Source organism: Sinohyriopsis cumingii, chromosome 18, assembly GCF_028554795.1.
Source record: "Sinohyriopsis cumingii isolate HCF-2022 chromosome 18, ASM2855479v2, whole genome shotgun sequence".
NCBI lineage: Eukaryota > Metazoa > Mollusca > Bivalvia > Unionida > Unionidae > Sinohyriopsis > Sinohyriopsis cumingii.
The window spans coordinates 80,761,012-80,788,780 of record NC_142978.1 but is presented as its reverse complement, the minus strand read 5'-3'; the positions used below and the strand labels follow the sequence as shown (position 1 = coordinate 80,788,780).

The window sequence follows — 27,769 nt, the reverse complement described above, 5'->3', positions numbered from 1 at the left end:
AACATTTTATATCCAAGTTCGTGGCTTTAGTGGTTCCTTTGAATTTCTTCACTCCAATCCAAAGCTTATATATAGAAGTACAAACAGTCAACAATGTCACTAAAAATATCTAAAACAACATATATTTTATCGCCAATAAGTAAAAACAAATCTTAATTTGCAACATTGATGAAGCCCAGCATGATCCCTAATAAACTTCTTATATGTTATTTTGTGTACTTTTAACAAGGATTTTTTAATATTTTTACAAATCGTCAAGGAATGGCTAAATTTGTAATTTATGTGCAATGTCGATGCACAAGTGATTAAATATGCAAGGAATATTCAAATTTGGTGATGTCATCAAAATGCACCCATTAACACATTAACCCCTGGAGGTTTTTGTTGTTTTCGTCTGAAATTCAAGTAGGAAACACATTTTGAAAGCTATTTCTGAATGCATCCGAAAACACAGAATCCCAGGTGATCTTTCAATAACATACTACCTAGTTGTGTTAGAAACATTGTTTTTCATAGGCTACTTGGCTCACACATGAGCAGAAGGGTAAAAGTTGTAGTTCTCTTTTTTTGTGTATTTTTGCTACCACTCTTTATTCCATATGCCCATCTTATCCTATTTTTTGCAAAGGTTCATCTGTCTGTTTACAGTTCATACCAGTTTGCCTTACATTTGAGATCAAAAAGTCAAAAATCCGGACACAAAATCGGATTCCGACCATGGGCCAATTTTGGATAGAAAAAAGTTGGGTCCAAAAAATGAGGTTTTTCACTCTGTATTTTGTGGTGCAACTAGAAATTCCATATTATTTGGTATCACTGTAGAGCTACATCTGTCTACCTTTCTATAATACCACCCATGACACTACAAAGCTCGGCAGTTGGCTACTACCTCCTGCCACGTTAACTCGTCGCTAGGGGTTAATGTGTTAAGAAGAATAAAGTATTTTCCAAGATAAATAAAGTATTTTTTCATGTACAAGAAAAATACATGTATGTAAAATTTAAGGAGCCAAGCCATAATCGTCTCATATTAGAATTCATGAGTGATCTTTTCTCAAAATGACAATAAACTTTTTACACATTATTTTTTGAAATTATAAGAGAAAAAATATTTTGTTGTGCATGAGAAAAATACATGTATATGAGATTTCGGAAGACATGCTATGATCGTGTGACAGTGGGGCTACACTGTACATAAAATTACATAATGGATAATAGTCCATAATCAATAAGGCTAATGGAACTGAATGAAAACAGAGTCAGCGAAGAAGGCCTGTCAATGAAGTCAAATAAATGCTTGAAATTGGCCTGCAGACATCCAGCCAGTATGAGACTTAGAGTCCACAAGAGATCAAAGTGATTGTCAGACATCAGCCAGAAACTTCTTCCTGAACAAATATTCAGACATGCTTATGTTAACCAACTAAGGCATGTTGTATTTTTGTAAAATCCCTTATTTTATAATAAATGGACAAATATATACAATGACATATCCTGTAAATGCATAGTAATTAACTCAAATAAACAAATGAATAGTTTAATCGTTTATGAAATATACTAATAATTTTATATCAACATTTACCTGACCATTTGATTTCACTTATTTAATTTCTTATTTAATGTATTAAATTTATTTGGTTGCCACTTTTTCTTAAAATGCTGAAAAATATTTTTGTCACATTACTTTAACTAGACACTCTTCATCAAAACAAGTTATTTCCCTTGGCAACTCTTGACATCAATACTTTTCTCATTACACTACAAAATCACAGTTTTTGTTTGTTTGTTTGTTTGTTATACTATAGTCTGACAATACAAACCTGTTTGTTTGTACCCCCCTACCGATTTAAATAATGGAAACCTTTAATGTGATAAAAAGTGCAAGGAACTTAGTCAATTCATTCAATGATTTATAGTTTCTAACCTGACTGTGAGTAGAGTGGCCCTAACACCATCATCATATACACATTTCATGATTAACGGAACTTTTCAGTGTAATAGACAGACATGCGCAGATCCATTTCCAGTCTCTGGACAAGTCCATTTTCAGCAAAGGGGTGTATCACAACAACAGATGTACATATGTAAGTCGTCTGCTTCCGATATTTACAATGTCAAATCAAGCAAAGGAAAATAATGACAACTATAAATTTGCTTTCCTTGTGGATTTAAGATTTCTATGTTCATATATGCAAAGGGATATAATTCCAAACTCTCAACATAATGTAATTTACACAATTATTCAGCAGGGGCCCCGAGTGGCCGAGTGGTCTAAAGCACTCGCCGTTACGGATCACTGCCATCTCACCTCTGTCTGCATTAGTTCGAGTCTCAGCCTCGGCTAACATTGGTACGTGAGAAAGCCTGTCAGTAGCTTCTCGTGGGTCGGTGGTTCTTCCCGGGGTTTTCCAGGGTTCTTCCTCCACCAATTATACTGGCCGCCATGTATAGCCTATCTTGTGCCGAAAAATGGCATTAAACCCTACAACAACAACAACAACAATTATTCAGCAGTTGCTGAACAGGATGAACTACGTCATTATGTTGTCTGATGGAAATAAACTAGCCTATAGTGTACACAATATGGTGCCACGTTAGTATGGAAAGTCTGTTAAGCATGAAATGGTGCAGGGGATGCCAGCATTAGTGTCATTCTGGTCACAGTCAGGTTAGAAATTATAAATCAATGATTCAACTGACTTAGTTCTGTGCACTTTTTATCACATTAAACATTCTCTTTTTTAAAGCGGTGGAGGGTACAAACAAACGGGGATGCAGAGTCAGACTATAATTGAAATTAAAAGTAGGCATTCTCTAAAGTCTGAGGGTGTTCTTGGAAAGTCTTCTGATGTTTAGCGAGCCCCGTTGTTCCCGTTACCTAAGCATTTCACAAACCTGCTGAAGACATGCAAAGAAAGACTATTCCTGCAATGTAAGAAGGCGGCCAAGCAAAATAAATATGCACCGATGGACGTCTTACATTGCAAGACATGTACAGAAACCATCTTTCCTTCCATAAAAAAACACGTTCGATCTCATGCAATTATGAAATTTTCCGTTCTTAAACTGTGATTTTGGATAATGTTAGTGGACTTCGTTTTGGGTATGTTATCCAAGTAGCAACGCGGTAACCGTACGTTCCATCAGTTTCATACACAGACCAGTATGCAACTCTACGAAAATAGATGACACCATTATCAATGGTGTTTTACCCGAAAGTATTATCAGGATCAAATAAACCAAACAAGTTTCTCGTTTTTATCTTCTCTGATTGCATTGAATATTCGAGCTATTACCAGATAATTGTGGAAAAAGCTCACAACTTCGTCAAATTTAGGAAAATGGGGTGAACTTCAGCATCAGAAAACGGGTGTATTACGGCTGGAGTATTGTCAGTTAAGAAAAGAAAACACTATATTATTTAAATAAAACGAAATTAATTGATTCTTTTGCAACATGCAGTGAGAACATAACCACTAATATAAACTGATTTTTAGTATATTATTCACTTTCTTACTTGTATTGATGATGTGCCAGGAAAATCTCAACAAATTACATTATTACATTTCGTTTCAAGAGACAAAATCAATGTGCTGTTGAAAGATAGTGCTATGTGGTGCGGCTGTCATACAATAACAGCTTTTTCAGCAAAACAGCTCTTCGTGTCAGTACAAGTATATTAGACCTTCAGCTCTGTGCTATATTAATTTTAGGAGACAATGTGTTTAGTAGTATATGAACAAAAGTGATGTAACTGTTAAAATGCGCATTAATATAAGTAGTGATATGTTTTCGAGGCCTCATGGTAATTGTGACCCATAGGATATTAATTAAATTTTATTTAGAGTTTAAATTGCTTTTAGCTCTTTTACAGACTGTGAGCAACAGTGTAACAATTTATTTCAACAATCAAACCATCAAGTTGTTCTTGGCCTTTTTTGTTACATGACTGGAGAACAACTTGTTCATGTGAACTTGATCCAAAGTCCTGTGAACTTGATCCAATTCCAACATCACTGCTGCTTGAGTGCTTAGATCCAATATTGCCTTCACTAACTGATGTTATTAATAACTCTTTTTCATCCGGGAAATTCCCATCATTTTTCAAAACTGCCATTGTAAAGCCTCTGCTGAAGAAACCAACACTAGACCATAACGATTTAAAGAACTACCGCCCAGTTTCTAATCTCCCATTCATATAAAATTTTTTAGAAAAGGTTTTTTCTGTCCCAGCTTGTATCTCATCTAAATTCAAACAGTCTTTTTAGCAATGTACAATCTGCATATCACCCTTGCCACGGTACTGAAACTATTCTTCTAAACGTAGTTAATGACATTCTCTCTGCATTGGATAGCGGAAAGATTACAGTCCTCACCCTCCTTGATTTGTCTGCAGCATTTGACACAGTAGACCATAATATATTACTTCACTGTCTCCAGCATGTATTTGGCATTCATGATACAGCCTTACTGTGGTTCAAGTCCTGCTTGGTCAACAGGACACAAATTGTATCTGCAAACTGAATACACCCCAGCCCAGTTGATCTATGTTGTGGTGTCCACAGGGGTCTGTTCTTGGACCTGTTCTCTTCATTCTGTACACTCAGTCACTCTCAAGTGTCATAGATCGTCATCCAGTGTCTCACCAATTGTACGCTGATGACACCCAAATATACAAATCTAGCCACCCAACTGAAGTTGATGCTACCATCCAGGGTGTAGAGAGGTGAATTTCTGATGTGAAATCATGGATGACATGTAACAAGCTTCAGATGAATGATGATGAAGCTGAGGCCATTCTGATCACAACACAAGGACTTTCTCATTCACATCCTTTACCTCAAACAATAAATATCAGCAGCACCAATATTAAAATTCACACAATCAGTACGAAACCTAGGTGTTACTCTGGACAGTACTCTCACATTGCACCAACATGTCATGAACATATGCAAGGCTGCATATCTTGAGCTGAGACGCATCAGCTCAATTCGCAAATATCTTTCAGTTGATGCCACTAAAACACTTGTGTATTCATTAGTACTTTCAAGACTAGACTATTGTAACTCAATTCTGTCTGGTTCATCTCAATATCTGCTCCAGAAACTTCAAAAAGTTCAAAATACAGCTGCTCAGATCATACTTAGAGTACCACGATCAGAGCACACCTCCCCGCTGCTCTGTACCTTACACTGGCTATCCATTCAATCCAGAATCAAACACAAAATTTGTTCTCTGTGCTACATTTCACTGTCGGACTCTAGTCCAACATACCTATCCAATCTCACCCATGTGTACACACCAGCAAGATACTTACGCTCCTCTTCTGACAATCGTATACTCATTATTCCCGCTATGAAAACAAAGTCATATGGACATCGTTCTTTTGCATACCAGGGCCCAGCAACATGAAATGAATTGCCCACTGAACTTAGACACAAAGACACAGTGATACCATTCAAGAGTGCTCTCAAAACTCACTTATTTTGACTGCAAGAACAAACTTAAAGACCCAATAATGTTTCCTACCTTAAATATTTTCAGCATGTTTTTTAATGTTTTCTAATTTCATGGTGTTTGTTTTTGTAACCATATCATTATGTTTTTTATCTTACAGGTGTTGTCTAATGTTGTAAAGCACTTAGAGCTTCTAAAGATTAGGCGCTATACAAAGTCCTCATTATTATTATTATTATTACTATAGTCATACCAGTCTATATTACAATGCTGTCAGGCATTACTGTGCACCTAAGGTTTGTGTCATCAATATATAAGCGAAACGCATACCGAATTCAACCGATTGACGAAAATAAAATACAGTGCTTACTATTTGAAAAGAGACCATTGTCACCAGAATATTCTGTTCAAAATAATATTAATTTTGGACACACGGGATACCACTCCCATATTTTCATGACCCTCGATATGACGACCTATTCTGTGCACAGCTTTGAAAAGATGTAATATTTATCCATCGGGCTATATAAACGAAATACATTTCTTTGGACTGTTTCTGTCAGCAGTTCAGTCGGGTAATTAGGTCAGCTTTATAGCTAGTTTGTACAAAATTCAGTGTAACAGGGACAATAAATGGCAAGAGATATTAAGAAAGCTAAACTGATCTTATAAATTTGTTTTTAAAATTCAACATTTTGTAAAAAATAAGCTATTTCCGGTATGTGGAAGAGGGACAACAATGAATAGGATGTAATGTGTTTAAAAGTCTTGTTTTGGGGGAAAAAATACTAAAGAATTTAGAAACAGACTACGCTGGGGAATTTCTTGAGAATCTTGTTCTTGCAGCAAGTTGACATGTTGGAAAGCAGATGATTTTGTACATGTAGGACAACTTATTGCAAACTTGGATTAAGATGCAGAATTTTTTTTAATGTATATATGTATATCTTTTGAATAATATATTTATTTGTTTGATTCCAAAAGATACATAGAAAATAGGATTTTGTCGGTTACAGGTTTAAAAAGGTCATGGAGTCTTTATGTTGAAATTATATTTTCATAATGCAATTAGGGTAGAAATGCAGGATATTTGTGTACACTTTATGAATATCACTTCCTTAATAAAAAGATGATCGTTCATTTGTGATACAAACTGAATATTTGATCAAAAAGAACACATGATCCAATGTTGACAGAAATGACATATCATTGCACAGAATTACCCAATGCACAGAATTGGCTGACATGGTGGTATACATGTTTTTTTTCTTTCTAGTTATGAAATTATGCTTCTTTGCAAAACTGAATAACCGTCCCCCATTTATAATTTATGCATTAATAATCGATGCAGTAAACACAATTTAAGTGATGTGAGTCTACTCGCCAGTTAAAATGCAAATGTGTAATGGTGAGCTAATACACACTTAAGATACTCCTCTCCCCACTAATTTATGATTTCTGTTTAAAAATGAAATACAGAGAGATCAGTTTACATGAATAGAATATTCTCTACATTTACATGTGGTGTTAAATACACTAGTTAAAATAATACCAGGCCAATCTATCCTTAAGATACCTTTTGATTTTAAATGTACAAGATGGACAAGACAATGCAAAACATACAAAATAACATATATATGATAAATGTTAATACATTTGAAGTATATAACTATTAGATGCTCAATCCAAAGTAAAGAAACTCTTCCAAACAACATGTAAGTGACATAAGCCAACATTTAAGGCAATCAGATGCTGCAAGCATATATGCAAGACTAGAAACTAACCTCTAAACATTCAGACAATTAAGGTAGCAGCAGCAGCAGCCTATTGTGTTTACATATAGAGCATTTACACCATAAACTCCCATAAGTGTTCAAGAGGGATTTAAAGTTGTTAAACTCCATGTTCGTATGTTATTGGGGAGAGAATTCCATAGTTTTGATTCTGCATACCTGATAGATTGTAGCCCATACCTCAATGCTTGTATTTCTGAGATCTCCACAGTATTTACCAAAAAGATCAAGAAGATTGTTTGGCCTGAATGCTACTTTTGGTGCGGACATGTTGAAATAAAGACTACGGCTGCCTGTATAGGATCAGGTTTTGCAATAAGCTCTGTTTCTCTGACACTTTAGTGTGTACAGTCATAAAGTTTGATGGGTATTTTCAATTTGGAGGGCAATGTCCAGCATGTACAAAAGTAGATTATGGTGACCTACTGTTCACACTACACAGCATGGACAAAAGTAGATTATGGTGACCTTCTTTCACACTACAGTTATTATGTTAACATTTGCATTTTTGCATTTAGCTCAGTTTCTCTAACATTGTTGCATGTACAGTCATGTAACTTTATTGGATTTTAAATATTGAATGGTTCTACTCATCACCTGCAAAAGTAGGTCACTGTGACCAATGTTTGATACAACATTGATTATATGAAATCTTTGCATTTTGCTAATGAAACATAGACTTGTTATTAACAATAGACATTGTTGAACATGCAGTAATCAGATTAATACATTTCACTTATTCATTATATCAAGAATATTTTCCTATTTATAGGTTGAACACCCATATTTCTTATGATGTCAAAGGAGCTTTTTATAGCCATCCATAATGAGCAGTGAAGAGACACAGCAGGTACAGTGATGTTGCTAATGTTATATTATTCAGTTTTACATACTCAATAAGTAAGAGGCAAAGGGCAAAAATGTTAGTAATTCAAGGCTACTGGCCTATAATACATAATTTACATGCATAATTTATCCTAAATTTTAGAGTGCACTTACATGTATATATCTCCACCCCCACCATGGTGCATGAAGAAATGAAACATTGCATGAGCTGTACACCACTCAGGTGGTCTAACTGGCTTGAGCATCTGCCTCAGATAAGGGAGGTCACATGTTCAGACCACAGCAGAGTCATATCAGAGATTAATAAAAATGGTACTAGCAGCTGCCTTACTTGGAACTCAGCATTAAGAGGTTAGTGTTAGGACCAGTAGGCCTGGTGTCATGATAATATGATTTGGTGGCACATGATGCCGCATGTCTGTGGCATGATCCCCCAGTGCTAGACATCACTATAAACTGCTACACTGAAGACATCATAGCAATATGACTATAATTGTTAAAGCTACATTAAAAATCCAAAAACATATACACACATGCATGAGCTGTACTGTATCACAACATGAAGTCATGTGGAACCAATATGTCTCTATAAATATGCATTGTCTCCAGCCAGACTGAGTTGCACCAAGGCTAAAAAAACAAATCTTGCAACACATGCGATGAAGTAGGTTATCTCAGTCAGCAAAATATAATGTAATAATCCAAGAATAATTCACGAATAAAATTTTAGCAGTCCTAATAATGAAATGTTTTAATGAATTCATTTTGAGTCCCAACAAAGAATCCAAGATGGAAGGCAATAACGTATACTGTATCCTTTATGGTGTTGGAATGTCTACAGTTATATGTTGTTCACAAACAATAATCCAGTGTTGGAAATCCAAATAAAATTTTTAAGAAATGTCTTTGTTCAATAATTCCGTATGAGCACTCAAAATATTTCCAGAGAAACAAATTAATCTTTTAGAAACCAAATAATCTGAAGAAAACTTAACATATAACTCGAAAACTGGCTACAACAGAACAAAACGACTTGGCATCAAGTGTTTAAAGTCCAGACTGGTATTATTTTTCTGAAACAATGGTTTTTAACCTGAATACTGCGCATAAAAAAAACAGATGCCCGGATGAGGGTCACAGGATCATGTTTACATCACGTACTCAAAAACATGGCCATGACGAAAACCAATCATTTTACTCTAAGAATAAAACAAAAAAAAGGTTGTTTACTTCACTAAAAACTATTTACAAGCCTAGGGTCACATATTCAACACAGTCTCGATCTCAGCCTTATTATTCCCCCAATAAAAAATAAAAATTTAAGAAACTTGTTCACGTGACTGTTTCTAATTTTGAATTAAGGTCAAGAACTAGGTCAGCTTTATTTGTTTACAATTAAATCGGTCACAGTCAAATTATTTTCCGGAAAAAAATTCCAAATCATGTAAACAAGATTATATTATAATAGCATGTACAATAAAAATTAATTTTTAAAGCTGACAAACAAACAATAAAATTAAAATAAATATGAATTAAATCAGATATACATAACAAAAGCCCATGCACTCATGTGTGTTGGTAATGGACCTGAGAGCAAAAATAGTCCCCCACCCCATCCCCTTTGACTGCTGTCTTTGACCCATGATTTTCCATTTGAGATTTCATTGGCTACACATTCCTACATGTGTGTTGAACTGATACAGCTTAATAGGCTCCTCTTCACCCCATCTCACTAACCACACCTGTATGACAGCAAAAGTTATATTGTTTTTTCCCAAAATCGGCAGTTAAGCTTCCCTGATTTGCACGTTCAGCATTCAAGGTGATGTACAGTATCAATCAACATGAATATTTCTAATGGAGTATACACTTACTTTATTTTCAGGAGGAACTGGAAGTGTTGAGGTCAATCTATGAAGGAGATGGTAATTTCAAGGAAATTTCCCCCACAACATTTCATTACAAGGTATAAAACATGTTGCTAAAAGTGGATGAGATACTTAATCAGCCACCACTACTAACACCCATTTATGACTGAAAGTTTTAAATCTATTCATATGATGTCATTGGTTGTCACAAATTTTATTAATGCCTTCATTGATTTTAATGTTGACATTGTTTGGTCTCTATGGAAACCATATAGCCCTTAAAAGAACCCATTGGCCTTTGATAAGTGACCACTTTTGCAAGTCACAGAGATCAACCCTGGTGCTGTACAGGTGCAAATGAAGTGTCACCACCAGTACCTAGCCTCCCTCTGCAACTTCTATGTTTAGTTAATTGGTAAAAGGTAGATTGATACTAGGTCATGCTTTTCATATCAGTAAACATTTTATTGATTGGTAAATGTTATATTCTTTAAGTCCAGTTGGAAATGGCAAAATTGATGCAAGTACAAGTCCTATTAAAGCAAGTAAAAGCTCTGTTGATTCAAGTACAAGTCCTATTGATACAAGTACAAGTCGTATTGATTCAATTACAAGTCCTTTTGATTAAAGTACAAGTCCTATTGATTCAAGTACAAGTCCTATTGATTCAAGTAAAAGTTCTATTGATACAAGTACAAGTCTTATTGATTATAGTACAAGTCTTATTGATTAAAGTACAAGTCCTATTGATACAAGTACAAGTCTTATTGATTAAAGTACAAGTCTTATTGATACAAGTACAAGTCTTATTGATTATAGTACAAGTCTTATTGATTAAAGTACAAGTCCTATTGATGCAAATACAAGTTATATTGGTGCAAATACAAGTCCTGTTGATGCAAGTACAAGTCCTGTTGATCAGAATATTATGTACCAAGGTCATTCATGAAGGTGAAATCAAGGAGATCCAAACATTGTAAGTTAGTTTAACAGACATCCAGGCTAGCCTACACAGCATAATATAAACACTATCAACATACATCATTTTACAGAGAATATGCATGCTTCACTATGATTGGTTCCTAATTATCATGAATATTTCAACAGTCTCATTATCAACCAGCTGCTGCTTCAATTACCGTTACATTTCTGGCAGGGCCATCCATTTTTACAAAACTGACATTATTTTTTACATTATATTGCTGCATCACTTATCTTATTCTTTTGAGCTGGCTACTTCAAAGACAATGAGAAGGCAGATATTTTTGTATTGAGTTGTTAAGGCCTTCCATTGAGATATGTGAGCCCTATAATAATAATAACCTTTGCTGTCTGCCCATCTGTCTGTCTGTTCACATTTCTTGTAAGCATAGCTCAGCAATGCTTACACATAACTTGATTCCATTTTGTGGGTGAATTACCTATTACATGTAGGTGTGCCTTTTAAAGATTTTGTCTTTCCAAGTCCAATTTTGTTATTTCCCATTTTCCATGGATATTATATCACTGCTGCAGGAGATCCTTTCAGTCAGCATAGCTAAGGAACCATCCAACATATTTTGAAGCAGTTTGGAATGTACATTCAGTGCTCAAAGAAATTGTTTTTTAGACACAGGTCCCGGTCTGGTAAATTAAATTAATTCAAAAGCTTTGACTGAACATCCACAAGCCCAGACCCCAATTTCCACACCCAAAAGTTCCCCTTTTTTAATATTGTCACACATCGTTGCAATAGCTACAATTAGAATATAAATTCAATAGTGTTCAGAGGGATTTGATACATGCGTGCTACATGTAACGGACATATACTGAAAGTGGTGGGTTGGGGGAGTGAATTAATAAAAATTGTGTTTACTGAAAACATGGTCATGTCAGGGTGCTTGGGAGTACAAACTTGTAATTTTATCATGACACACTATGCTTCATTCTGATTAAAATCATATCTCAATTTCATGTAGGACAGTGGTGATATGGTTTGGATTGTGCTGTGTTATGGCAGGTATGTCAACATCTTGAAAATACATTTACACATTGTATCAGCGCAATCAAAGTTTCCTCAGGCAAATCAATTTTTTTTCAACAAGCCTGATGGGCACCTCACTTAGAATATAGAATGGACCCAATCTAAAATAAGAGTTGCCTTGAGCATCGGGTTTTTGGAATTTAGGGCACTGACATTATTTATTAAACATAGATATGCCTTTGTTAAATTTTGTCTTGTCGACCCCTTTTGGGTTAGGGTTATGGCTCTTGATAATTGATTTTATATCTTCATATGGGATGTTGCTTGTAATCAACATAGCTCTGCAATCCTTACACATGATTAGATGCTATTTTGTAACTGAATTGTATTTTAAATATTGGTGTCCATTTTAAAGGTTTCAGTTCCACGTTTGATGGCATTAAGGTCATGGAGTTTGTGAGAGAATGCTGTTTATAAAACAGGTTTTAAGGATTTTACATTTTACTTCTATCAGTTATTTTACATACATTGTTTAGAATATTAATATCTTTACATTTTATATTTTATCTTGGTGGGTTGGGGGTTTCATGTTTTTTTTAAAGGGTTTTTCTTAGAAACATTTTGTACAGTTCATCTTTACATTTTTGGAACCTTTTCTAGTTACTGAGGTGCCATAAAACACTACTTCATACATACATACTGCAGGTTTATGTGTACATTGTCTCTTATTCTAGGTGTGCCTTTTATGTGTTTTGTCTTGTCAATTCTAAGTATAGTTATTTCCCTTGGCAGTGAACTTAATATCTTCACATTAGATGTTGCTTGTAACCAGCATTGCTGAAGAACCATTCCACATTTTTTGATGCTGATTGATATGAACATGGTCGCACAGAGTAGACCTACACATACTATTATGGATGTAGTCTCATTTTTTTGAGTTAATAACACTGAGTGCTTGTCATCATAACTGGTCTTTCCACAAGATATTTTTAGCAAAAGTTCTTGGATTTCAGCCTGATCTGGCTTGTGGCTTGATGACACCTTGAGCGAGTTCAGTTTCGTGCATTCCAAGACATCATTTACCAGAGTTATGGGACCTTATATCCCAGCATGACTTGACTGAGCTTTGCTGCATTTGATCCAAGTTTGGCATTCAGCCTTATATTGACCAGATGTTGAACGAGTTTAATTTAAAGGATATCAGTTTATTATTTTGAAGTGATATGTGCCTTTATTGCAACAAACAGCTCCTTTTGATAGGTATATGACAATAAACAACTTCTGTTGATAGGGATATGGCAACAAACAGGTCCTTTTGATAAGGATTTGGCAACAAACATCCTTTTATTAGGGATATGGCAACAAACAACTCCTTTTGATAAGGATATGGCAACAAACATATTCCTAATAGGGATATGGCAACAAATGGCTTGTTTTGATAGGGATATGGCAACAAACACATCCTTCTAATAGGGATATGGCAACAAATGGCTTGTTTTGATAGGGATGTGGCAACAAACACATCTTTCTAATAGGGATATGGCAACAAATGGCTCCTTTTGATAAGGATATGGAAATGATCAGGCCCTTTTGATAAGGATATGGCAACAAACAGGTTAATTTGAAATTTCAGTATGGTGAAGATGGGAATTACAAGTCTTTCATTCTGGAACTTAGCTGGCCAGACTCCTATCCAGAGGAACCCCCATGTGTCAATCTGCAGATGTTCTATAACAAGCACATGTAAGTGGGATTCTTTTGTCCAAATGTATTAATTATTATCCCCAAGCTCTTGCATCAAGCATGGAGACATTGTTTGTATCTCTCTTAGTCTGTCATTTACCTCATCTCTTAAATCACCAGGTGAAAATTCATAAAACCTGGTAGTTATATTGCCCACATGGAAACCACTTGAAAGAAGGGTATTTTAATGGATCTCACCCATACAGTCACCAGGAGGGGACTTCAGAAGTCAAATTTCAATTACATTGACATTTCTAAACATTCTGTTGATAATACATATATGCAGTAACAGCAGAAAAAAACACAGTATAATTGTCATGGTTGTGGTAGTGTGGGGTTAGTAATGGGTAGATATAATACAATTGGGGGTATTTGAAGTGTTGAGCCCATTAAAGATCCCACTATCTATTTGAGCAAATACATGAATATATGATACAGGAAATATCTTGACCACAGGAACTTAAAACAGTACATAAATTTGATTTTCATGACAATGCCATTTAAACTGTAACATTTGAATGTAAAAATTGATACAGTAAAGTCTGGAAAAAATCATTGTACTGCTGGTTCAATTTTATACTAAAGTTTCAAGTGTTTTCAGTCACAGGTAACATAATGCTCTGTGTCACTCCTAGGAAACCTATTCCAGAGATGTTGAGCTTTCAAGAGATTAATTTGTACCTTATCAAAGTTTTGCAGTATGGTTTTCAACTGATAAATGTCCAAGTTATCATGGTTTTACAGCATAGTTTTCAGCTGATGTATATATGGTTTATCATGGTTTTACAGCATAGGTTTTCAACTGATTTATGGTTCATCATGGTTTTACAGCATAGTTTTCAAATGATGTATGGTTTATCATGGTTTTACAGCATAGTTTTCAACTGATGTATGGTTTATCATGGTTTTACAGCATAGTTTTCAACTCATATGGTTTATCATGGTTTTACAGTATAGTTTTCAACTCTTATATATGGTTTATCATGGTCTTATAGTATAGTTTTCAACTGATTTATATATGGTTTATCATTACAGCATAGTTTTCAACTGATTTGTATTGATTTATCATGGTTTTAGGGCAGCTTTCAACTGATTTATGTGGTTTATTTTGGTTTTATAACAGTTTTCAACTGATTTATATATGGTTTATCATGGTTTTACAGCATAGTTTTCACCTGATTTATATACGGTTTATCATGGTTTTACAGGATAGTTTTCAGCTGATTAATATATGGTTTATCATGGTTTTATAGCATAGTTTTCAGCTGATTTGCAAATGAATTATCATGGTTTTACAGCATCATTTTCAGCTGATTAATGTATGGTTTATCGTGGTTTCACAGAACAGTTAAGTGATTAATGTACAAGTTATCATGATTTTCAGCATTTACATGTAAAATACTGATATGTCTTGATAATATAGTAAGTTAAATTCATATTATTTCAGATTGGAGAAAGTAAAACAGAAGATTGTTAATGATATTCTAAATCAAGTGAGTTCAGTTGATTTACTCCTTATTTTGAAAATTGCATGTAAACATAATAATCGTATCAGTAAAAATGTATGGAAAAATGATGGTGTTTATTAACAGCAGCTGATTACCAATCATAATTATCTGAAAAAGATTTAATGTTGTGAATAAAAACTGACTTTTGTACTAAATTTAAGATAAATAAAAAGGAAGATAATGTTTATTTTTAAATGGAAACAAACTTGATCCAGCTGAACATTTGTTTATGTATTACTGAAAGAAAAATGCAACCAAATTTAGAAGTTCAGATCCGAGTGTTATTGAATTAGATAGCTTTTCAAGTAATTGCAGATTTGATTTTTTTTATTGTTCTTTTTTGTCATTATTCTAGGTCCAGGACCTTCTTGGAAGTGCAATGACTTACACCTTATTTGAATGGGTACGTGAGAACATTGATGACCTTTTAGCTGACCAGCCTGATGCACCCCCAGTTCATGAACAGGTAATTGAAAACACATCTGTTGATTTTAGTACCATATATAAATGTTATTATACAGTTTAACTAAATCCTGCTTTTATCTTGATATATACTTCCCTGTGCCCTCATTGCTAGAGTTATATATATCCCTGAAGTGTTTACATAGCCAATATGAACAGGCAGAGAATTTATCAAACAATGTAAAAGTAAATAAATTTCATCATCTTTATTTTCTACCAGCTTGTTAGGTAATTTCTTTAACTTTTCACCTCCAGTGTAAACTGTATTTAATAAAAGATGGCTACTGCCTGTAGAGATATTACAGGCTTTCCATACCCTGTAAAACTCATTTCAGAATGTTCATACAAAAATAAAATCTTTACAACTGCTGTCTAATCCCTTCCCACTGTTATTACAAGAGCCAGAAAATTTATTTTTTGAGATTTTAAAGATGATTTTGCATATATATATATTGAATAGAAAATGCTATAAAATGATAAGATCATGGGTATGATATTTGCTATAAACTCCATTTCATTCATTTATGACTCAATACTTGTTGGAGTGCAAAACTTGTCCTTTGAATCCAAACATTTTCTTTTTATATTCCTTATCTACATGCAGATTAAATTCAATTTTCTGGATTTTAAAAAGGATATTGGCTTTTTTTCATATGCCAAAGTTTAGTTTACTAAATATTCATTTATTTTGAAGACTATAGCTAAATTCAGTATATTTGTTATTACTTTAGTTCTGGTGTGTGCCTGAGTCCTATTTTCATCATAGGAAAATATTAAATCTTCTCTGTATTTTATGTATATTTAACATGTTATTTTTGTATAAACATGTATTTCCAAACTTGTAAAAATATCTTTTAGTGTCAAAAAAATATAATCTGAGTGTCTTATTATTCAGGGTTTTGAATGAACAACAGAATCCACAAAAATTGTTACCTCACCAAAATATGAATTGTATTCCTTGTAGCGTACTATGTATACTGCAAGATGTTTTCTTACACTTGCTTGTAAGTCGAGTCCAATTGCAAACTGCACAGACCCAGATCTGTTGTTGCATAATGCAGCAGCAGATCTGGGTCTGTGCAGTTTGTTAGGAAGTATCTGTAGAAGAAAGAACATAGACCCTGATCTTCAGGATAATGTATATCATGGTCTGTGTTGTTTGGAGTTGGACTTGACTTTTTAACAGATATGTTATCCATATCTCCTTCTCACAGGCAGAACAAGACTAGTATGACCCTTCTGCTGTATTGATTGTAATTCAGCTCATGCTACTGTTGCATTGCTTTCCTTTTTTGGGACTCTTAGTTCTCTGTTCAAACTAAAGTTTTCCTTCCCCCAATTAGTATTGGAGGGCCAAAATTAAAAAAACAAACATGATCCCAGTCTGGCTCCTTAGTCATACCCAGTACATGGAATGCCTTCCTCTTTTCTTTGGACTTGTGCATAGTACATGAGTGCTGTATCACGTATCAAATTCGTCTGTGTTTTCATCTTTAAATGTCTTTTAGCCCTATCACATACCTTTTTGTGTTGATTAAGTGTATGTCAACTCAGTCCTTGCTTTTTGAGTGCTTTGCTTGTTCCTTTTAGAGGGTTTTGGCAGCTTGCTTAGAAAGCAGTGATTCGGTAAATTGTATTCTCCTGATAGTCCCGGTGTTGGGTTAAGTGTTGTCCACACTTTTTGGGTTCCTGATTTGTGTGTGGGGGGGGTGCTTTTTATCCCATTTATGGCTTATTTGCCACATGATCTGGGCATGTGCAGTCATTGGAAGGCCCTGTGGGGTATGCACCACCCCACCTGCATATCGACCAATGGTTGTGCACACTTGGATGGAGGTCCATTTAATTGTATCTGGACTGACTAAGTGTGGGATGTCATGGAAAGTTGACTCACTTAACAAAGGGAAGAAAAGGGACCTTCTTCCTCATCTTCACTGGATGACATTATCTCCTGAAGAATCTAGATCTTTTCCCATGTTGGGAAAGACAAATGCCCTTGTGGGACAGGAACATATCCTGACCTCCATGTTTTGGAGATCATCTAAAAAGCCATGGATTGGTGATGTTTATTACCATGCCATCAGTACTGGTGAGGGATTGATCCTTGGAAAATACCTGAAAGTGATTCATGCCTCCTGGTTAGGGATGAGCAGCATCCTCACAAGGCCAGTGTTTCATTGACAGAGATAAGCTAATCACATCTTCCAGAGAGAGAAGAGTGCAATCTTGATCAGATAAGTCTGTTGTGGATTGATCCATCTGATCTTTTTGCCAGACCAGTCACTGAGCACTGGGCACTGCCATCCACCAGTCACATGGCTTTAAGCACCAGTCATTGGGTTTAATCATCTGTCTAGTGTTGATTTTCCCCACTGTTCCTATGTCACTAATTAATCCCTATGGAAATAGTTGGGTTGTACTTCTCCAGCTAGAGAGGGAGATCATATCAAAATCCCTCCTTTCTCCAGGTTGTCCCAGATGTCCTTTCTTTCATTTTGAGATAATGGCAACCCCATTTGGATGTTTCCCACTCTGGTGAGAGATACTGTAAAGGACATTCCTGTCATGCTTTGGGAGTTGGTTTAGGATGTTAGTGGACTCAAATGAGTTCCCAGACAGAGGAACCAGTGTCAATGGTTCCTACCCCACCATTGGGGTCTTCTGTTTCATCCCACCTGTTGGGTCAGGTGTTGGAGGAGGATTATGAAGTTTGGACATTCGATAAGGTGGTGAACAGAGTTTATTGCCTCCTCCACCGAGACTTCTCTCCTTACTCCCACATAATGATCAGTGTTTGGTGGACTCCTTCAGTAACTTGAAGGAGGAATAATGGTCTCCATTGGTGGACTCCTTCAGTAACTTGAAGGAGGAATAATGGTCTTCAGCATTTACTGTAAGCTATAGTGAGGACATGGTATCATGCTAAGATTCTTAACCTCCAAAGCATGTCAGTTTGAGATGCATATGATCTTACTTTTGAAGGCCTGTCAGTTTGAGATGCATATGATCTTACTTTTGAAGGCCTGTCAGTTTGAGATGCATATGATCTTACTTTTGAAGGCCTGTCAGTTTGAGATGCATATGATCTTACTTTTGAAGGCCTGTCAGTTTGAGATGCATATGATCTTACTTTTGAAGGCCTGTACCACTTCAGGCGCAGATGCTCTTTGTAGCACATGATCTGTTGGACCAGCAACACAGGTCCTTGGCAGTGGTTCTGGACCCATAAAAGAAGAGCACCTACCCTGACCACCCTATGTGACCTTCTCCCAGGTTCTTCAGGCAAGCACAGCCTCAACATTCTTCCATTCATCCTCAGTTTAAAGCTTCCTCCCACCCATACATCACAAGGCTAGGTGGTCAATTTCTCACTTTCTCCAAGAAGGGAGGGGATCAGTCCTAAAATGTTGTAGCCTTCTCCAGCAGTATCTTCCTCTTTCCAGAATCCCAGTTGTTTATCTAGCCCTTTTTACAGGAGTTTGGTCTGGCATCACAGATGATGTGTGGATCTGTTCCAGTTTAAAGATGGCTACTGGCTTCATTTCTGGGAACATCTGCCCCTTTTACACCAAACCCCCCCCCCCTTTTTTTTTTCACCATTCCAAACTGGTACAATTAAGGAAACAGATACACACCCTTCTGAAGAAGGGTGCATTCAAGAGATTGGCAAATGACCAGACTCTGAGTTTCTATTTCTTTATTTTACTGATGTCTAAACAAGTTGCAAAGTTTTGGCTCATAATCAATCTCTACCTAAAACAGATTTCTTCAGGAAGAACACTTCAAGATGCAAAGTTTTGGCTTATAATCAATCTCTACCTAAAACAGATTTCTTCAGGAAGAACACTTCAAGATGGAGACTACCATCTTGACCAGGAATGTCTTAAGGCCCTGTGACTGTCTTGATTGACCTTCACAATGATTACCTTAACATCCCCATCTTCCTTCTCCAAAGAAAATACCTCTGATTTTTACCATCCTCTAGTATTTTGACAACTGGTTGATGCACATGGACCTGTCCCTCTGTTGGTCAGTGGTGACTTGTCTCTGTGTTATCTCAACCTAGAAAATTTGGATATAATCCCTTCTCATGACTTTCTATGTATGTAGATCAATATCCTCACCAGCCTATGGAGGGTATTTTTTATATCTGTATGATGAATGTTCGTTTTCATGATTATAGATTGAAAAGGGTGTTTATGTAAATAATATATAAGATACTATATTGGTTTTTTATTTTAAGATGAGGGGCCCTGAGTGGCTGAGTGGTCTATAGTGCTCACCGTTACGGATCACTGCCATCTCACCTCTGTCTGCGTGAGTTCGAGTCAAAGGCTCGGCTAACGTGGGTACGTGAGAAAGCCTGCCAGTAGCTTCTTATGGGTCGGTGGTTCTTCCCGGGGTTTTCCAGGGTTCTTCCTCCACCAGTTATACTGGCCACCATGTATAGCCTATCTTGTGCTGAAAAATGGTGTTAAACCATACAACAACAACAACAACTTTAAGATGAGGTCATTTTAGTAAACATATTACATAGGTTCAGGTTAGTGTGTTTGTACTTTAGGATGAGGTCATTTCATTCAGGTGAAGATGTTATTGTGGCCTTTTGACCTTGAAAGCTGTAGAAGATGACAAATTGATTGGCTTCCACCTTGGAAAACTGGGTGACCTAATTCCTAATTGACTAGCTGCTAAAGTACTTGACCTTGTTGACAAAGTTAAAGTGATTTTTAAATAATTATTTGAACCTAGTTCTGGTTCTGAAACTGCATCTTAATTTTTCATATAGGGGATGATTTACTGAAAATTAGCTTTCCCATCATAAACATCAATCTTGGGGGGACAAACAGTTGTCTTCCATTCAGCTGAGTGGATTTAGTTTATTTATTTTAATTATTCATTGGAAATACGAGTGCTCAGACTTTAGGATTTAGTAGCTGTTTTGGAATTACTGTGAATTCATTTAAAAACATTTTTGATTATATCATTGTGATGCATCAAGACTACTGGCACATCAGCACAATGGATTGGACTTCATTTGAAACACAACTGGAACTCATTTGGAATACTCAGTACTTTTTTACTTGGGAAAGAACTTTTAGGATTATTTAGGATTTCATTCCCCATACTGCACACTGTGTTTAATTTTTCCATTTCTATTCTTAATATTTGTTCAGTTTTATAAAATTTGTTGGTTTTCTCTCTTTTCTAAAGTTCTAATGGGTTTGTATTCCTCTAAAGCGGATCAACCAGATTCTGACCCTTCTAATGGGTCCTCTGTCCATGACTTCATCTGCTCACATACAGCTACAGATTTAGTTTCCTGCGAAACTTGACTTGTGCACACAAACATGCTATCAGCTTAGATCTCTCTAGTATCTGACTTTCACCACCACCTGTGCTGGTATTTGGATCAGTACATGTTTCTGATCAGAGTTCACGCCCCTAAACACTACTCCTTTCTCTACACCAGCACATAAATGCTGACCTGGAGTCAGAAGGGGTGATTCTTTAAGAACTTTGGTTGGCCTTCATATAAACAACTTGGAATACAGGCAGTGTTTCTAGCCTTATAAGGGTGTGTCAACCTCAGAATGCATTGTTGTGATATGGTCACCTCAGACAACATATCAGTAGTAGCATACCTGATGCATGAGGGAGGTACAGATGCTCCTCTTTGTGTGGAAATCCAGGACCTTCTCTAATGGACAGCCTTGAAGGAGATCACTCTCCAAGACTGCCACTTTCCAGGCACAAGGAATATACTGGCAGTCTGTCCAGAGGGGGCTGTGTGGTCCTCACAGAATGGTCTCTGCACCAGTTGGTTGCCGAGTCCCTTTGCAACGGTGTAGACCCTTGGTACACTTGCTCATTACAAAACTGAACCAAAAGCACCCCTTTTATTTGTCTCCAGTACCAGTTCAGAGGACCTGGACATTGGATGATTTCTGTCTAAAGTAGGATTGTCTGTCTTTCAACATAATTCCACATGCCCCATCAAGCCAGGACCTCCACTTCTCATCTCATCCTGGTATCCCCTCTGCGTTCTCAATGGTCGAGGCTCAGTGACATACCTGACCTATTGATAAACAAGACCATGAGGGCATCAATGAGGTGGAACCTGCTGTGCAGCACAGGGTGTCTCACAACAGCATGCAGATTCTCCATCTTCATATTTGGTTCATCACAAATGATCAGTTTGCAAGAACCCGAGATGCCCGTCGTCCCAAATTTGGTGTGAATATCCCAAGTTGCCGAGCCAGTTCATGAATCAATCCGAAAAAAAATTTTGGTTGAAGTTGAAGCCATATGTGAGTATTTTCAGTCCTTTCAAGCCTTTTCCAGTAATTTGTAACAAATCATCAGCTTCCAGCATACAACTATAGTGTTTTAGGCCCTTTCCTGTCTTCATGGCAATTTACAATGCAAAACCAGTTTCAGTATGTAATGTGCCATTATAATCCAAACAGTTTGTCTCATTCCTTCCCAGTCTTTCCCGATAATTTCTATCACATGATCAGTTTTGCACCATTATTCAGACCACTTCATTTTGCTTGATTGTGTTTTCTTCATGATGTACTGCGTTGTTTGTATTTTTTTCAAATTAGATTTCTGCTGTTATGTGTATTTGATTTAATTTATATTTGATTTAATTTAATTGTTTGTAAGTTTTAATTTTTTTTTAAATTTCATTATATGTCAAAGTAATGTAATTTTGTTTACTAGGAATTTGATATTTTCCAGAAAATCAGTTTGACCTGATTATTAGTTATAAACACCGAACTTTGTATCTTATGCTGACCTAGTTCCTGGCCTTGATTGAGAATCAAGTAAACAACTTTTTTTTTTAAATTCATTTTTAATGTGTGAATGATAATAGTGAAATCACAGCTGTACTGGACTACGTGCCATTAGACTTGTAGATACCTTCTAAGCCATTCTAGAATGTGATCACGTGACCCTCGTCTGGGAATCTGTTTTGCGTCTCAAGTTACTGTATAACCTTTGTTTATAGAGAAATTAGGCAGTTGGGCTTTTATACTGGAAAGTGTGTGTTTGTGACCAGTTGGAGTTATTTTTTATTTTATATTCAAATTATTTGGATTCTAAAAGATTAATTCTTTTTCCTGGAAATATTTGAGCACTCATACAGAATTCTTGGACAAAGACATTTAAATTTTATTCAGAAATTCAAACACCGGAATATTATTGTCTGTGGAATTACAAAGGACTGTAGACACTACAGCACTATAAAGGCTACAGTATTATGCCATCGCCTTCCATTTTGGATTTTTCATCGGGACTCAAACTTGAATTCATTAGAACATTTCATTATTAAGACTTCTAAAATTTAATTCTTTGATTATTGTTGGATTATTTTTGGATTTGATTCTTAAAACCATAAGTTCTTATTTTTTCATTTTTACAGTGTTTTTCCAGGGAAATAAATTATTTGTTAAATTTTTCAAAGCTTGTTGTTTTCACTCTTTCTTTTGTTGCTGTTTATTAGAGCCTAAACACGAACACTGCAACATTTGTGTTTACTTGCAACTATAATCGGCAGTGTTTCTATAAATCTTTCATGTGTGCCTTGACTCTAAAATGTCGGACAGTGACTTTAAACCAGTTCTGAAAGCTATATGGAATCAAATATAATTAAATTCATCATTTTAAAGAAGAAACATGCCTTTTATGTTTTAAAGATACAAAACTCCTTCCCGAAAATTTAAAGAGCTGAAAATGGAGCCATGCGGTTTGATAAACAGGGATTTGACCTTTGCTGTGTGGAAAGGAGTTTGGAAAAGGATCTTACGGAAAAGCTGAAAAGAACCAGTAGCAGCTTATAGGATAACTAAAAGAATACACAGCGCTGTGTACTGTAAATAGTGTTATATAACTGCACATAGACATATTTTAAAATGATTTTATCATTCTTCTGGCTTCCACATGGAATTTTTATTTACTTCAGTAAGTGTCATGAATTTAGAATCATGAATGTTTACACTTTTGTCCCTAATTTCCCTGGCTGGCATTGGGCATTTCTGAAGAACCAGTTTTTAAGCAAGGAGGCAGTCTGTTTCCAGGGTTTATGATGCAAAGGGGAGAATCTAATTGTGTGCTGATCCTAGCTGACACCATTAGAAGCAGAAGCAGACTTTCTTCTGTTCCTCAACAAGGAAAGAGAATGTTCCGGTCCACTGTTAAGGGTCACCTTTCAAATATTCTCAAGTTTGCTAGGGGTTCTGCCATTGGGTAAGATCCTCATCTTTCTGATATCATCAGATACTGGTATCTCTCTCACTAATGCCTTTGTGGAGTCTTTTTTTCTTTTGGAGTTGTCAAAACCTCTTTATAAATCATTTTGTTAGGCTTTCTTTGTGAACCTTGCACTTAAGTTTGCTTTCCAGCTTTAACATCATTGAAGAGAAGGAACAAGATTCATGTCTTGCTGATCCCTCTGGTTAGAGAGTCTGCCTGAGATGCAGGAGGTCGCAGGTTCGAAGCCTGACCGATTCATATCAAAGACTTTTAAAACATGGTACTAGCAGCTGCCTCAATTGGCACTCAATATTAAGAGGTTAGTGTTTTTTTAGAGTTTTGTGATTTAGGACTTGTTGTCCGGGGTGTCAGGATGATGTGCCACACTGCAACATCACAGTGATATGACTCAAATTGTTAAAGCCATTTTACCAATCCAAAAATTCACAACTCATGTCTTGTTATAGGAAAACGGTTGTTTACAGTTTAGAGATAATTATGATTCATTTTCTCTTGAATGCCAACACGTGCTTTTGGCTAGAATCAGCTACCTACAGTAGTACACTTCCTATTGAGATTCCCAGTCTCAGCGAATCTGGACTGGGGATGATCAAGATAAGACCCCTTTCCATGTTAGGGCTTTGAGGTTTTATTTGGCTTCCTCTGAAGGGAAAGGAATGGTCAGAATCATTTACCTCTACAGGCTCCCAATTACATTTCATCAGCCACCATGTCCAGGTGGATTGTCCTCACTATCAAGATAGCTTTTCTGTCCCTCACTGTGATGTACCTGTCCTCTGATTTAAAACACATCAAGTTAAGGCTATTGCTATGTCTTGGCCTATTTTTCCTGAGAACTGCCTTACAGTATCTCCATTTACATTCGAACTTCGGATCATCACAGCAAAGGCTTTTGAGGGGATTGTCATATAGTGATGGCACAGCATGTTTCCCAACCTTCTACTGGCCTACATTAGTAAACACTCCTTTTGTATGGGTAAATGCAGTTGTTTTCTACACTGGATTTGTGAGGTCATCTGTCTCCTTCCTAACTGGTAAATTCTGTAATGCGGTATTGGCAGGTAATGTATAACTGCTTTTAAAAGTGGGGTTGGGGTTTGGGAATGAAACTAATTTGAATTGTGTAATACTTACCTACTGCTGTAGTAAACATTCCCCCTCCCACCCCACTCTGATGTCCTGTACTCTTGGCCAAACTCTAACAAGAGAGATAATCCATATGTTGGTAATAACTATGGAGTCAGATTGGGATCATGTTTCTTTCATTTCTGGTCCTCTAATAATATTTGGAGGAGAGAATGTGTAGCTCAGACTGAGAGATAGAAGTATTGGAAAAGAAAAGCAATGCAGTGGTGATGAAAATTTTGATTATTTAACTTTTTGTGTTTGAAGTAATAGTAGTTACATAGATAGCATAATAGATGCACTGGGTTTGCCCATTTTGTCTGGTACAGACTGTGTTTGCTGATATTTTTGTGCTTGTAAATTATTTTAGATTTCTGGTACATTCTGTACACCAGCGGTCTCAAACCACCCTCAGGGCCGCATGAGGGCATTTTCGATGCCCAAAGGGCCACATCACCTTTGTTATTTCTCATGACACATTGTGATGCCAATCATTGTGCGGGCCACAGGATACAGCTTAGCAGGCTGCATGCAGCCAGCGAGTTATGTGTTTCAGACCCCTGCTGTACACTGAGATTTCGGGTCGAGAGTGTTTCAAGACAGATTATCTTCATTGCAGGCAGAGGCACGTGATCATGAAACAGTGGTAAATCAGGATGAAGGAAAGAAAAAAGAAAAGAAAGAGCAGTTCTCAAAGTCTCAGAAGCGAAAAATGTTTGATAGAATGACTAATGCTGCCACTGGAGAGAAGCCACGAGGCTGGGACTGGGTTGATATCGTGAAACACCTAAGTCAGTGTGGCAATCAATCCTGACATTGGGACATAATGATTAACATTAATACAGTTTTACTCCACTGATGTTCCTGTGTACTCATAAACAGGAATATGTGTCATTGATTTAGTTTGAGGATTTTAAAATGTATTATTATAACCTAAGATGGAAATCAGTGAAGAAAATTGTATCTACACAAGGTTTTAGGTGTTTAAAAATGCACACAGAAAATTAACATTTCTTTCAATACTTTGTTTAGTATTATGATTCTATGGTCTTAAACTAAGTAACAGAAATAAGCAAAAGCAATAAGTTTAATGAAATCGGCAAACAATTGAATTCAGTAGGTTATAAAATGAAATTACAAGAGGAACTTACAGTATTATGAATTAAATCCCAAATAATTCTAAAAGTTATATCACAGGTCCAAAAGTATTGAGTGTTCCAAATGAATTCCAGTGGTGTTTGCAATAAATAACAACTGTGAATGTACTGATATACCAATAGCTTTGAATTAGCTGATGTGCCAACAGTTTTAATGTTTCACAATTATATAATCCAGAATATCCTTCACTGAATTCACAATAATCCCAAAATAATGATTTAGTCCAAAATATCAATGAGCACTCTGTAATTCCAGTGAATAATTTAAATAAATAATTCCCCTTAATTATATCTGAACACAACTAACTGTGATTCAGGAAAGACTGATATTAAAACAGGAATGAATAATTGTTTACTTCTAATTTCTTTTATATGGACTGTCACCTGACTTAGGACACAACCACAACAAAATGCCCTGGACCCATGTTATTTTCAATGGAAATTTCCATTAAATTTGTAAACAAGATTAGGTCTGTTTACTTAAAATTTAGTGAACAACCTGACAGAAATCAGATAAACCATAGAATTTGCAAGGAAAACCAAGGTCCTGAGCGCAAATCCAAGTAAATATGTTGTTTACAAATGATTATTATCTTATTATTTGCATAATCTGCAATCATGGACAAAAGTAAGATGTGTAATATGTTGTTTACAAATGACCCTTACAATCAACAATTATGGACAAAAGTTAAACACAATATAGATATATATAACAGTATGTATTTATTAAATGCTGCATATTCCTTAAAAATCTATTTCACCATCTGATATTATGTTATTGATGTTTATCCTTAAATATTATGTTACCAACTTATAGAACTGGATACAACTGTGTAGTAGATATCTATTTTCTGAAACAAGTGGAACGGCTAGTTTCTACAGTACCAAAAAAATGGAGCTTTTTTATATATAAAAATATTCGTCAACATTCATATCTCTACTTCATACTTTCTAAACTTAGATTAATATTTTTTAATTTGTTGTAATTTGAAACAATAAGCATATTGTAACAGTCAGTCAAGATAGATTTTTAAAAGACAAATTCATTTGTACAAATTTATTTGTAATAAAGCATATTGACAACCCCAAGGGGCAAAATTCTTTCTGAAAATGTCTTATCTGTTAGTTGTTTGTTCTTGATCTGATTCTTTCACTTCTCATGTGCTAACACTACTGGTAAATGTAACTTAACCTGCTTAGCTGGTGCGAGATGGATGTTAATGCCATACTATACATATACAAATTACTGCACAAAAATTCTTTTTGACCAATAAACACAATGTTGTGGTAAACAGGACACTATAGACTGAACCAGAGATTATGGCATTGATCCTTATTTTCTCAGTATTGATCATTTAATCATCATTATCTTAACTGATAATAGCCTTCCTTAAACATATTTGTATGCCCCCCCCCCATTTATTTATTTAATAACGTTTGATGGACTTCATGGATTTAAATCAGATTTAGTATGAGACTTCACAGTTAGAAGACCCAGATCAAAATTGATTTTCTGAAAGAATTGTATGAATTATGGTCCCTGTTTATATGAATTATTGTCCCTGTT

The 27,769-nt window shown here is 35.7% G+C and overlaps 2 protein-coding genes across 2 annotated transcripts in view; one reads left to right on the top strand and one right to left on the bottom strand.

Annotated features, from left to right (window-relative positions):
- LOC149777149 (trafficking protein particle complex subunit 11-like) overlaps positions 1–3,392 on the bottom strand; it is a 151,074-nt gene extending 147,682 nt beyond the window's left edge. Inside the window, exon 1 of the mRNA XM_089941840.1 lies at positions 3,297–3,392. The gene's annotated coding sequence lies outside the window, so the exon portion shown is untranslated. The remainder of the gene's footprint in view (positions 1–3,296) is intronic.
- A 182-nt stretch (positions 3,393–3,574) lies between these two features.
- LOC149777148 (RWD domain-containing protein 4-like) lies at positions 3,575–27,313 on the top strand. The gene is made up of 7 exons (XM_089941839.1): positions 3,575–3,664; positions 8,023–8,100; positions 9,982–10,062; positions 13,561–13,670; positions 15,118–15,163; positions 15,534–15,644; positions 25,665–27,313. Exons 2-7 carry the CDS (start codon positions 8,077–8,079, stop codon positions 25,857–25,859), a joined length of 567 nt encoding a protein of 188 aa, XP_089797965.1. The 5' UTR covers positions 3,575–3,664; positions 8,023–8,076; the 3' UTR covers positions 25,860–27,313.
- Positions 27,314–27,769: the final 456 nt, after the last annotated feature.